Raw genomic sequence first — 14,007 nt, 5'->3', positions numbered from 1 at the left:
CTTCACCCGACTTGTCAGAAAAGAGCCAGAACCCAATCAGTTACATGGGAAGAAAATGAACAAGCCAGGCACTAAATAGCAAATGACTTCCTCTCCCCTAGGCACCCAAAACCAAGGGGCTAGGTAGGGTCCCCAAAACGCACCCAGGCTCAAAGGCAGAATTAAGAACAGAGGAACAAGACATTCTCTACATTTTTCTCCAGAAGCAAGCCTTTTCTTCCCAGAGAAAGCAGGACCGCAGACACCACAAATAATAAGGGGTTCGAGACTGTTAACACAACAGGGCTGAGTTGGTCCAGGCCTGGGCCCTCGCAGTGGCATTTCTGGGGACTTTGAGGATATACACACAGGAAGGACAGGCAGGACCTGACAGTCTCAAGAACAAGGAGGACAGAGGACTGAAGACTGAGACTATGATGATCAGATCCCTTCTGCCCAGCTTCCCGTGCACTTTTATGCAGGACTGTTCTAGGCCCAGATGAAATGAGGGGAGCACGTGCTGAGTCCTGCCTAACTCCACCAGGGCCACATCCCTGTCTTAATCACAGTGTGCACTCAGCACTGGGCCTCGCCCACATCAGGTCTGTGATGAAAATCTATGTAATGAAGACATGAATGAATAAGACAATGAATGAATGAACCCCAGCCTGGCGGAGCTTTGTGTCCCAAGAGGAGCCTGCCTGACCCTCTTGACCTGGCTGGAGTTTCTGCTGAGAAACAGCCCCAGGGAGCAGAAGCTTGCCAAAATGCGCCAAGAAACCAAGGAGAATGTGCCAGCGTTTTCTTGCACCAGTTCCATCCTGAGACAATCATTTTCACATGATGATTTTTAAGTGCTTACTTGGCTATGAAACCATCAGGCTGGGAATTCTCTGTCAACTGCTAAAAGCCAGGACAGAAAGGCAAAGAAAGCTTTTTTTTTTTCCTTTTCCCCGTGTCCTTTCTTCCAAGCCACCACCAGGGGGCCTGCAGCTATACACAGAGCCATACACCAGCAATATTCTTTCCGGGTCTGTTTCCTTCTATAGCTGGCTTTCAAAAGGGCAATTTATACATTCCCCCTCCTTCCCACAATTTAGGAGAGTGAAGACATTCCAAGTTGGAAACTGTAATTTTGAAATGATGCAAAAAATTGAAGATAATGAGAAACATCTGAGTTCAGATACCTGGAAATGTCAGTTGCTTTATCCAAAGGCTCTTTGTAGGAAAAAAAGGAATGATTAAGAGGGGGTTTTCTATCAGAAACAGCTGCTCAACAGAACAGACATCACCCCCAACCCCACCTCCCAACTCTCCCGCCATCGAGGGAGGTCACTTATTTACTAGAATAGTCACTAACAAAGCATGAGATGGGGAGATGGGAAGATAATTTTCCAGTCCTCTGGTGGCTCTAGCTATTGTTTGCAGTTAAAATGCACCTTCCAGGAATAAATGAAGAAACTCAAGGGTTTGCAAGCAAACTGCTCTGACAGTGTCTAACCCTTTACACACACACACACACACACACACACACACACACACACCACTACAAGCCGAGAAGGGAGGAAGGGCAGGTTTGGACCACGAGTACCATGAGATCTCATGTGCTGAGAGCTAAAGATAGCTTTGGGATGATGCAGTTCACACCCCCACTTTGCAGACGGGAAAGTTTAGACAGGCTGAGCAACCTGACCAATGCGACTGAGTCAGTCAAGTAGTAAAAAGCTTGGAATATAATTCAGGTCTCATGATGTCAACAATTTAAAAAACAGCCATTGAGCTCCCAGGGGAGATAAAAAGACACACACACACACACACACACACACACACACACAAACAACTAAGCAAATTTAAAAAACCAAGTTTAAAAAAAAGCAGAATCAAAGCTATGCTTTTCAAAAATCACGAATCTGCACATTTTGAAAAGGCTTCCAATTACTCTCTATCCCCTAATAGTCCTGCTTTTAATCTCTCTCCACTGTCAGCTTTCTTATATATAATGTGATGTTAAATAATGCTAAAAAAACATGCCTGCACCACCACAGAATCATGACCACCCTCCTCTCTGGGTTCAGGAAAATGAAAGAGGAGCAGCTGATATGAGAACCCCTTGGGCTGTCACTGCAGTGCTCCACATACCACATTCAACCACTAGTTACTGAACTAACTTGTGGCCCTGGAGCAGAAACTGTACTGTTTTACCCACTTCCCTGTGTGAAACCAATAGGAGAGAAGGACACCAGAATCATCCCAAAATTCACACTCATGTTTTAATATATTTCCAAAAACAATTTATTCCCACTGACTCCCTACTCATCTTAAAGTGGAGCCTTCCCCATGTGAGAGATATGACGTATTACATTCAGTCTAACACTGATGCCAGGCACAGGGTTAAATGCTCAACAAATGTCTGTTAAATGACTTGATGAGCACCGCTTTTTATCTTTACACTTTTTGGTATTTTCTGATTTTTCAAGAAGCATATGTTATTTTATAATCTGAAAGATGTAACACTGCTTTAAAACAACTATCTGATCCATTGTGTTTACAAGTCAAAAAGGACCTTACGTCTAAGCAAGTCTCTACTGAAAAGGCTGTATGAGAAGATGGAAGGTATTTTTAGTGGGGAAAGAACATGAAAATGAACCAGTTTTATAAAATACCAGAGTGTCCATCACTCTCAGCTCCACCTCCCATGACCTAAGGACAGCACCAATTCTTTGCTCAGCAAAACTGGGAGGATGTCAGGCACATCTCCAGACTGCAATGACACTGTTTAACCACATACAAAAGCACATTTTGTCCCACTCCTACCTTGCAGCTGCAGCCAGGAGATTTTTTGCGTTGGGAGCTCCTGGATCTACAGAGAGAGACTTGGCAGCTAACAGCAGCTTGCTGGATGCCATCGAGATATTCTTGAGGTTTCCTATCACTTGGATCTGGTCTTCTTTTGTCTGGAAGGTCAAAAGGAGCCAGAGCGATTAGGACCTGTCCATTTCTTGAAGGAGGCATTCAGAGAGCTAGAAGCAGCATCCTGACATGCAGGCAGGTTATCTGTATAGATCACATTAAACCCAATTAGCCTGTGGATGCCTAACTCGTTGAGACACTGACCAGTGTCTACCCTTCTCCAAACAGATGCTCAGATCAAGATGCATGCCATGGGGAAAGAAATCCATCCCCAAGTGGGTCAGCCAAGAGCTGTGCTTTCTCACAACCAGAGGCATTAAGCGGGGAGCAGGGTGGGAGGAGAGCGAGTGAGCTGTGAGCCAATGCACAGACCAGGCAGCGATTCCAGTGTCTTGCTCAACAATGCTGGAGTTGTCAAGGAGCTGTACATCTCGGCCTGGCACAAACGACCAGCACTGTCTCGATATTCAGAGCTGACTGCATCCCTAAAGTTCCTGACTCGGGAAAGGACACATTTCTCACCTGGCTGCCATCTGAGAAATAATTCTTTGTAGATACTAGAAGAAGATATACCCTGGTTATCTCTTTTAGGGAGGTCAAAGCAGCACAGGAAAAAAAACAGCTCTGCAAGCTGACACCAGATCAGTCAAGCTCCCTTGTTCTAAACAAGGGGTTTATCTGTTCATCTGAAGGAGACAGTTTTTAATTACTTGACAGTCAGTATTAGACACAGACCATTTGAATGGTCCATTAAACCTCAAATACATAAATATTTTTACTTTATTATCCCACATTTGAAGAGCTGTTCTAATCTTTGTTAAACATTCTCCTTCTTTCTACCCTCCCTCCAAATAGTAAGACTATGAATTCTGCTGGAGGATCACGGGAGAAGATATCCTTCATTACTAACAGCACCTCGTGCATAAGCTGACAGCATCTTTGGGAATGCCATTCCCAAGAGGGCATAAGCTTCCTAAGCAGCAAAAAGAATGCAACCATGGCCTGCCTGCTTCCAGGTTCCTTTTCCTATTTGTTCAGTCAGTCTCAAGGATGGATTGTCCATCTGAGAGGAGAGGCTAAGGTCAACTCCAGACAACCACCTCCACACCCACCTGCGCTTGGCCAGCCATCTCAATGCCAGCATCGAGGAATTCATCAAAATCATCGCTGAACTTTCCAGAGGCTGCAGCCAACTCTCCACTCTGGCCCCGGGTGGCATGGACAACTTCCCCAGCAGACTGGTTCAGATCAGCTGCTGCCTGGTTCAGTTCACTCTGGGCTTCCTGGAAAGGCTTCGTGCTTGGAGGTAGCTATGGGGAACAGACGGCACACCCCATGAGACATTTTGCTTTGTCGGGGAGGGATAAAAGGAAGGTATTGTGGAGGGGAGACAGACTCTTCAGGGATGCATTTGAGTCATCACAACTAAAAGGCTCTGAGTCATCTGAGCCCATTTTATTAATAGGTTTGACCCTCAACATATACATTCACTCATTCATTTAAATTTATCAAACACCTACTCAGTGCTAGACACTGTGGATCTAAAAATGTAAGCTATCTACAGGGGCTCAAGGTTTCTTATGTGGCAGAGACAGGATCCACACCAAGGTAATCTAACTCCGGGGTCCATTCTCTAAAACTCTACCCTATTTTGTCTCTCTTAAGATGAAAGCTACATTTTAGCTTTGTAAACTAAAAGGCAGATGCTATCAAACTTCAAATCATGTTCTTCCAAACTAATAGCCAACAATTATATTAGTGGCCTTTGCTAATAACTTTTAAATGTCATCTAGCAGAATGATAACCTATTTGTGAAAAGTTCTAGGGAGTTAAGCTCCCTAGAACCCACATGCATTGCCTCTATACCTGTGCAGAGAAGAAACAAACATGCACGAGCACAAACCCTCCTTCAGCAGACTCACAAAGCAGGGACGGGAACAGGCCCCAAGATGAAACTCCTCAGACTACTTGCTGTCTCACTGAGTCTTGGACACATGTACCCTTCCAACACCTGATTGTCACTATCTGAGATGTCCTGATAAGAAGCCAGGCGATCACACACCCCTTTGCCTGTCTCTCTGGGATGATCCAAGAGGAAACGGCAACATGGGCTCAAAGAAAAAGTAAGCTTTAAAAGCTTCACCTGGGAACTTTGTTGATCAGACAGCAAAACATGGAAAACAAAGACTGGTGGGAAAAACAGGACTCCTAGAGGAAGGGTTAGCTGCTCAGAGATCTCATGGAGAGAAGACTTCGCTCACACCTAATGCAAGCCGAGTCCCCCAGTGTCCTTTCCCAATCTAAGAACCTCTCACCGAATCCACAAGCAGCTTCTTGCTGGACTCCCCGATGCTCTTCAAGGCCACGTCCACATCCTTCTGCCCAGGAAGGCAATTTACGCAGTTATTCAAGGAGTGAGAGACGGCTTTAGCCACCTGAATTCGTGGAGGGAGAGAAGCACCTTTAAGTACAAACATTTCTGCGCACTTGTTGGGAACGGGCAGTGATGACACGCAGAGCTGAAACACACACGGAAATGACCCACCAGCATCCGCCTGCCACTGTCCCCTGTCTTACACCACCTCATCCAGGCCCCTCGTCCCACAGAAGATGTTTTCCACCCTCTTATTGGGATGGACACTCTCTCTGCAAAGGGTCTGACATGGTGACGCAGCACATCCCACCTGTTCCCCAAAGCCAGGCTAAGCCACAGTTTTGTGATTCAAACACAGAACTCTCCAGCATGAGGTCAGGTTCTAAAGCAAAGATTTCTTATAACCCAGAGAAATGAAAATATCTCCCTTCTTGGGAGCCCTGCTGAGGTCACCGAGGTGGAAGGAGACCTTGAGTTTTTTGGATCACAATTAGAAGGCCTGTGGTTAATTTCCTCTCAGTGACCCATGGGGCCATCCTCCCAAACCTCACTCTACCCAGGGGCAAGTGGGGTGCTCTGAGCACAACCTGGAGTTGCCCTCATGCTGTCTAGGAATGTTTAGTGGCCCCCTGTATGCATTCTTCGGTATCCTCAATTAAAAGGAAGGTCTTTGGAGGTGGGGAGGGTCATTTCCTGTAATCTAAGCTATCTCCTTCCCAGCCCCACATCTAGGACTCTGCCTGGATGCTCCTTAGCCAACAGGTTCCATCAGGCAGTTGAAGAATCATTCAAAGAAGTAAGAGAGAGCCAGGGTTGAAAACTTCTGGGTGGCCAGCCCTAGTGGATCTACCTCACTCCCTGGCGAGGAACAGCAATACAGGTCAGCACGCATAGGCCCAAAACAAGCATGTTATGTCCTGGCTCCGAAACTCCCAAGGACAGAATTCAAAGGCCCCCATACCCTCTCCTGACCGTGAATTAAGCAGATCACACATTAATGTAGAGAATACTAGGCAAGACTTACAAAAGTGAGTATCATGTATGGCCAGCACGGTTATGACCTTTGGAAGTTTCTGCAAAAAACTGCTGTGTCAGTGTTCATATCAGGGAAAAGTGCCCAGGAGACAGCCCCCCCCACATGTCCACGTTAATGATGACCATGACAACCACAAGCCTCACCTGAGCCAGTCTTTGTTGACTCTCTGCATCTCCAGGTGCAATCAGGGCCTGCTTGGCCTCTTGAATGAGCATGGCGGAGCCCTCCATCACGTCTCGAGCAGAATCTAACATGGCATGGGCAGCCGCGGGGTCGGTCGTCGATGCAGCCACTCCACGGGCGGCCTGGGCCAGCGTTTTCAGAGCTTGGGCCGTCTCTCTAGCAGCCACCCCTGGGGATAAAAGTCCATCAGACTTACAATTAGATTCCATCTAAATGTCACATTTTACTTAGGAATAAGCTTCTGCACCAGGGCCTGGCACAGAAGGGGAGCTGCAGATTAGTTTTCATAAAATTTGAACTGCTGTGTTTCTCAAAGAAGCAGCTGGCTTCAGAAACATATCCCCCTGGCTCTGGGCAAAACCAAGAGACACGTTAATAACAAATGCAATACTAAAGACTTCCTCCCCCTGACTTGCCTTGCTCCCACTGCCCCACTGTCCCTAGACCTAGAACACCAAGTGCCTGGGAGTGAGTACACAGATGGACATACCTGGGTATGTTCATGCACACGTTTGCGGGAGGCCATTGAAAGGCACCTTTCTTCTCAATTGTCTTTCTGGGACGTAACTTACATACACTACAGTGAACAAGTCCACATGTGCAGCTCAGTGAACTGGTATGTATGGACACAGCCACATATCCACCATCAGTTGTGCCAGTCAATACTCCCTTCACACCAGAAGGAATCACCATTCTAATGTCTATTACCTTAGACTACTTTTACCTGTTCTTAAACTTCATGTTAACAGAACCACATACATGTATATTTTTGTGTCTGCTTTCTTTCTCTGACCATAATGCTGTGAGATTCAGCTAAGTTGTGATGTGTGGCAGTTCATTCTTTTTTCTTGTTATATAGTATTCCACAATACAAATATGCCAATATTTGTTTATCCATTCTCTTGTTGATGGACATTTGGGTTGTTTCCCATTTGGGGCTGTTATGAATTAATCTAACAAGAAAGTTCTTATATATTCAAGTGGCCATATGGGATCACTTCTCTTTGGAATCACTTCTCTAGGAGTTGAAATGCTGGGTCATAGAGTAAGTATATATTTAGCTTTAGAAGATACCACAAAAACAGTTTTCCAAAATGATTTTACCATTATACATTCCACTGGCAATCTGTAAGAATTGCATTTGCTCTACATCCTAGCCAACACCAGGTATCATCAGATTTTAATTTAATCATTCTGATGTATGTGTAGCTGCATCTCAATGAGGTTTAACTTTTATGTCCTTAATGAGTAATGATGTTGAGCACCTTTGCATGCACTTAATGGCCATTTAGATATCCTCTTTTGTGAAGTGCCTGCTTATCTTTAAACATGCATCTAAACAGATGAAGGGATTTGGTGATAAACTATGAATATAAACTAGTCCTTTAAAGCTGTAGCACTAACTCATGCAGAATAAACATGAGTCTTACTACCTGGCACGCAATCCTTGACACACCCGAGAAGAGGATGAAGATTGGAGACGCCAGGACACATATGAGCCTGAGAATCACTGAACAGTTTACCCTAGAGCTCATCTCATAAAATTTCACAGATGAAGCCTGGTGCTGAGACGTATCTTGCCCACAAACACTTCCAGAGGTGGCACGAGAGCTACATCTGAGCTTTCCTCACTTCGAGGTCAAATATTCTTTATAGTGCTTTTTGGGGTAGAGAACTAAGAGCCCTTTTTGTTAGAACACGTACGATCTACATGAAAAATATGCAAATCGATGTCTCTCTCGCACTGAACTTTTGAAATGACTATTTTCTACAGGACTGAGCTGGAAGGTCTCTTGGCACCAGCGAGCGTGGTCTTTACTAGCCACTGCTTCAGCTGAGTCAGCACCTACACAGGAGGTGGTCTTTTCCTCACTGAGGGCAAGGCTCTGTGATACAGTAGAGTGTGAAAGGCCTCAGATCCATAAAACCAGACGGGTTTGCAGTGCTGCAGACTTGCTAATATGTAAATATTTAGTAAATCACACAGCTGGGATATAAAACTACGATCTAATCAAGGTAAATTACAAAGCTGCCAATCTATCATTTATCCCATGGCACTTCTGAATACAGCTGGTGGAATGAAAGAATTTTAAACTAAGTGCTTTTTATGGCAGAGGAGAAGTCCAGAAGAGAAAGCACAAAGGTAAACAAAGCTAAGGTGAAGAAGAGAAACAATCTGAGGAGAATGGTCATTCCATTTTACGCTTAAGCTTTTGGCACAGGGTTGAAGGATGCTGTTGCTCAGGAAAGCGCCAGATGTAGTTAAGACCTCATCTGGCTCCGGCTCTGCTGCTGATTAGCTGTGTGGTCTAGACTGCTGCCTTTTCCCTCTGGGCCTCAGTTTCTCAAGGGTTTTAGGAGAGGCTGAGTTCCTAGCTCTGACCATTGCAGATTCTAGGCTGTGATTTCTAGACCTCTCCTCTTGTCTTCCCATTTGTCATATGGACTCTTGAATCCCCTTCTCTTTGAGTCATATATAAGTTTGGAGGAGTAAATCATTTATCATATGCAATTAGAAAAGACATGTTTATGCAAAATCCATTTACTGAAAAAACCTTTCCTAGACTCATACAATTAAAAAAACACAGAAATCAGAAGAGCTAAATTCCAAAAACCTAAGCTGGTCCATCCCATGTGTTTTCTGCTAAGGACTCACTGTGAAATCTCAAAGCACATCAAAGATCTTCTTGAGAGAGATCACGTTTTTGTAAAGAGGAAGCCATATCATCAAAAGGATGAAACCAGGCTATCAGAGGTCAGAAAGCCCAATGAACACCCATGGCTGTGCATGGCTGAACACATAGCAACATTCTCAGTGCTCATCACTACAGGGTCAGATCTCCAAGCAAACACCACCCTCCGAATGGAACTGTTCCTGCAGTCAAAGTGTGCATCACAATACCAGAACCACCAGAGTGAAATACTAAAGCAGATTTCTGTTTCAATAACCACAGTCCTTTGAAAACACAGATTACTTTCACGGTATTCTTGCCATCTGGATCTTAAATGATACTCAGTAACAGAGTCTTATGAAGGCATATCAAGTGATATCAAATATAGCAGCATTCTTCATAATGGTTGCTATTCTTTACCAGAATTCAGGTGGACTGTGTATCCAGACAGTATTGGGCCACACAGCAACCTCAAAAGATAAAGACCAGGTATGACACAAACCTTTTATCTGTTCCAAAGTATTTACAAAGGGTTCTGTGTAATTGTAATCAGCTATACAGAAATATATTTTGAACACTGCACTGTATCTGCACTGGTCAAACAGAAACACACTTGCATTAGAATGCAGCCCAGTGGCAGCTCACGTGCAACTTCTGAAAATCCCACACACCTCAATTGTGGACAAGGAAACTGAGACCCAAGAAGTTTTCCACATGTGCTGTCTCTTTCCTTGCTTCCCATCCATTCTCCAACTTTCCTGAAACTGCCTTCAACAAGGAGAATAGTGACCTCCTTACTCCTAAAGCTAATGGATGCTTAAGTCTTCCATTTGACAAGACTTTCTGGGCAGCAACTGTCTGTGGCTCTAGAGACATCCCTCTCTCCTGGCTTCTCTGCCCCCTCCACAGCTCCATGTTCTTCTTTCTTTCAAAGATTTCCATTGCCAGTTTCCTCCTTAACTAGTCATGTTCTTCAGGATTACAACTGATAGGATGTCGCTTACTTTACCACTCCCTGTTGGCAAAATTATCTACTTCCAATCATTATCATTTTACCAACAATTTTCAAACCTGTATCATCCAGCCCAGCCTTCTCTACTGAGTTCCAGAGCCAAAGATTTAGCTGCCTAATGATGCTCTCCCTGCATATTCTCCAAGCACTTCAAATGGAATATATTTAGTGCTGAACCCAGCATTCCTGAACTTCACCTTCCCTACTCCTACCAATGGTCCTGTGTTCCCATCAGTGATTCATACAATTCTTCACTGAGCTATAAGGCCAAACACTTGGAACCGTTCATGTTATCATCTCCACCAACTTCTAACCAGTCACCAATAATGATCGGGTCTTTGCTTCTTCAATCCATCACTTCATCTCCACTGTAGGACACTATCATGTCTTATCTGGATTAATGCAACAGCCTGCTTGCCTACCACTTTGTTTCCATCCAATCTATTCTACACATGGGAGGAAGGGCAACCTATACAAAAAGCAATCTGACCTGTGTCCACAGCTGAAAAACATGTTCACATATTCTTCAGTTAAAGTCTAACCCATTTATTTAAGTTTATGAGGCCCTTTAGAATCTGACCCTGGCCCAACTTTTCAGCCTTATCCTCTTACTTCTCACTTCCTCTTTGCCTATTACTTTCACCATCTTCAGTTCCTTCCATCAGCCTTCTTTCTCTCATCTTTAAGGATCATACATGCAGTGCTCACTTATGCAACTGCCTTCCAATGCCTGCCAAAATTAAATGGGGCTACTTCTAGGCTGTTTTTCAACACCAACTAGACAGCATATCTTTCTGGGTGTTATCAGTATGAGATGACGCAACCTGTAAAGTAGTCTTTTCTCTAAATATGCATTTCATCATCTACACAACAGCTGGCAAGATTTAGGGAAAGTGTGGAAATTTCTGAAATTTAAATCTCTCATATTACCCTATGATTTTCTAAGAATTTTATCCTACTTTTCCTTCTCCTAGAATGCTAAAGGAGTCCTAAACAATACACAAAGCCCTCGCTAGGTGTCAATTCTGCTCTGAAAATTTCCCCTATCCTCCCATTGGGATCAAATTTTATGTTCTTATTATTGCAGGTACTATACATGCTGTACTAACTTTGTGTTCCTATTGTGCTCTTTAAAATTTTTATTTTCAAAGTAATAAATGTATACAGTTTTTACAAATCAAAGAGGATTTTGCTTGTAGTGATGGCAGAATAACTTACTGTAAACAGCCTTCCCACATAGAAACTCTGGAAAACATACATAAAACATTTATTTGAAGGCACTGGAGAAATACCAATGCCCCAAGGTAAGGAAGGCCAAGATCTTGAAAAGAAGGACTGAGTCCAATACTTAGGGCTGCTTTTTCTCTAAAGGCATTTCCTAATTTGTAACCTGTTGCCAAGAAGCTGAGAAGCTGAGTAAAGTTTCCTGAAGTCTCATGGGCTAGGAAGAGAAAAAGCATAGTTCTGAGCCCAAGAAACAGAATGGCTCTGGTAAATAGCAACCCTTTCCAATAGGACACGCAAGGGCTACACCCTCAAAGGTAAACTGGAAACAGACCACACAATTTCCAATCAGCTCAGTTCCTGCATTTTTATTGTGATCTGTCCTTATCTTAATCAGCTGTCAGGAGAAAACAGTAATCCTATGTAGGGAAAAAAATGTAATTCAGAGCCTCAAACTATCCCTACAATTTAAAATAGCAACGTTCAGTCTTGAAGGAAAACAAGCAAACAAACAAACAAACAAACAAAAAAAGAACATGAAAACACCAGGAGACAAGACCAATGGCTGAAATACCAAGAGTAGGGGGAAAAAAAACCCTGACAACAAAAACAGGCACAGGCTATCCAGATATCAGGATACCAGATTTCAACTTTAAATAACTGTGATAAATATGTTGACGAAATTAGATAACATACAGAATTTCAGCAGAGACGCAAACTATAAGTAAATAATCAAATGGATATTCTAAAACTGAAAAATATGATACTTACAATTAAAATCTCAATTGAAGGAGTTGAAAGCAGAATAGACACCGCTAAAGAGAGGAAAAGTGAACTGGAAGATAAATCAAAAGCAAATATTGAGAATAAAGCATGAAAGAAAAATGATGAAAAAGAAAAGGGTACAGAAGATGTAGAAAACACATAACATAACATAAGAAAAAGGAAATGGGACAGAAGCAATATTTCAAGAAACAAAGGTTGATTTTTTAAAAACTGGCAGAGGACAACAAATTCCATTTTCAAGGAGTACTTACAACCCAAAGAAGGATAAATATGCAGGAAAACTCCCCCAGGCACACTGCTGGAAAACCAAAAACTAAGAAAACTCAAAAAGCAAGGAAAGGGGAAAAATAAAACCACATTACCTTTATAGCTAACTTCACAACAGAAATAAAGGAAGCCAGCGACAACAGAATAACATCTCCAAAGTGCTGGAAGAAAACAACTGCCAATCTAAAATTTTATAGTAAGTTATATTATCCACTCAAAATAAAAGCTAAACAAAAGCATCTTTAGACAAATCAAAATGGAGAGAATTTGTCACCTGTAGATTAAGACTAAAGAAAATAATGAAGGGAGTTCTTCAGGTATAAGAGAAATGATCCCTAATGAAAACCCCTGGAGATGCAGAAGGAATGAAGGGTGATGGAAAGGGCAACTATGGGAGGAAATCCAAATGAATAAGGATTATCTGGAACAATACTGAGACTGTGTTGCAGAGATGAAAATATACCTAGAATTAAAACATATGGCTGGGCACGGTGGCTCACGCCTGTAATTCCAGCACTTTGGGAGGCCAAGGCGGGCGGATCATGAGGTCAAGAGATCAAGACCATCCTGGCAAACATGGGGAAACCCCACCACTACTAAATATACAAAAATCAGCTGGGTGTGGTGGCACACACCTGTAGTCCCAGCCATTCGGGAGGCTGAGGCAGGAGAATTGCTTGAACCTGGGAGGTGGAGGTTGCAGTGAGCTGAGATCGCACCACTGTACTCCAGCCTGGTGATGGCATGAGACTCTATCTCAAAAAAAAAAAAAAAAAAAAAAAAAAAAGACAACAATAATTGAAAGAAAGGTAAATGAAGTTAACATGTCCCAAGATTCTTGCACTATGCAGGAAGAGGTAAACAGAGTAACTTAGATTTAAAGAAATCATAAAAGAATAGTAAATGAATGTACAACTAACAAGCTAATCAAGAGGAAGGAAATAGAATTTAGAAAATGTATATGAATCTGAAAGGAGGCAAGCAAAGGGGAAAAAAAGGAACTTACCACAGGTAGGCACAGAAAAAACAAATATTAAGATGATAAGACTCGAACTCCAACATATCAGTAATTACACTATCTATAAATAGACAAAATACTCCAATTGAAAGAAAAAGATTGTTACACCACCAAATACTCTCTGCCCTCCCCAAAGAACAATGACAAACTCAGTGGATACCCAACCCATTAAATACAAGCATGAAGAAAAACTGAAAGTAAAACAATGAAAAAAGATATGTCATGCACACATTAACCAAAAAAGAGACTTCTATGCAGAAAACCATAAAACGGCACTGAGAGAAAAGAAGACCTAAATAAATGGATATTCACAGATTAGAAGACTCAATGATATAAAGACATCAATTCTCCCAAAATTGATTCAATGTTATCCCAATAGTGGTTTAAAAACACTGGTTTAAGAAAACAGTATTTTTTATTATTATTCTGTAGAAATTGACAAGCTGATTCTAGAATTTATGTGGAAATGGAAAAGGCCAAGAATAGTCAATACTAACCTGAGGAAAACCAACAAAGATGGAGGATGTGCATTACCAAACATTAAGA

At 42.6% G+C, this 14,007-nt stretch overlaps 1 protein-coding gene across 7 annotated transcripts in view; it reads right to left on the bottom strand.

Moving 5' to 3' along the window:
- TLN2 (talin 2) overlaps positions 1 to 14,007 on the bottom strand; it is a 456,511-nt gene that overhangs the window by 101,751 nt on the left and 340,753 nt on the right. For all 7 annotated transcript variants that reach the window (XM_050797236.1, XM_050797240.1, XM_050797238.1 and 4 more), the window contains 4 exons: positions 6,443 to 6,651; positions 5,205 to 5,324; positions 4,002 to 4,199; positions 2,794 to 2,933 (listed from right to left, as the gene is read on the bottom strand). In XM_050797236.1, coding sequence (XP_050653193.1) covers positions 2,794 to 2,933; positions 4,002 to 4,199; positions 5,205 to 5,324; positions 6,443 to 6,651 — 667 coding nt within the window. The remainder of the gene's footprint in view (positions 1 to 2,793; positions 2,934 to 4,001; positions 4,200 to 5,204; positions 5,325 to 6,442; positions 6,652 to 14,007) is intronic.

The sequence above is a fragment of the Macaca thibetana genome, chromosome 7 (assembly GCF_024542745.1).
Source record: "Macaca thibetana thibetana isolate TM-01 chromosome 7, ASM2454274v1, whole genome shotgun sequence".
NCBI lineage: Eukaryota > Metazoa > Chordata > Mammalia > Primates > Cercopithecidae > Macaca > Macaca thibetana.
This window is presented reverse-complemented; position numbering and strand designations above follow the sequence as displayed.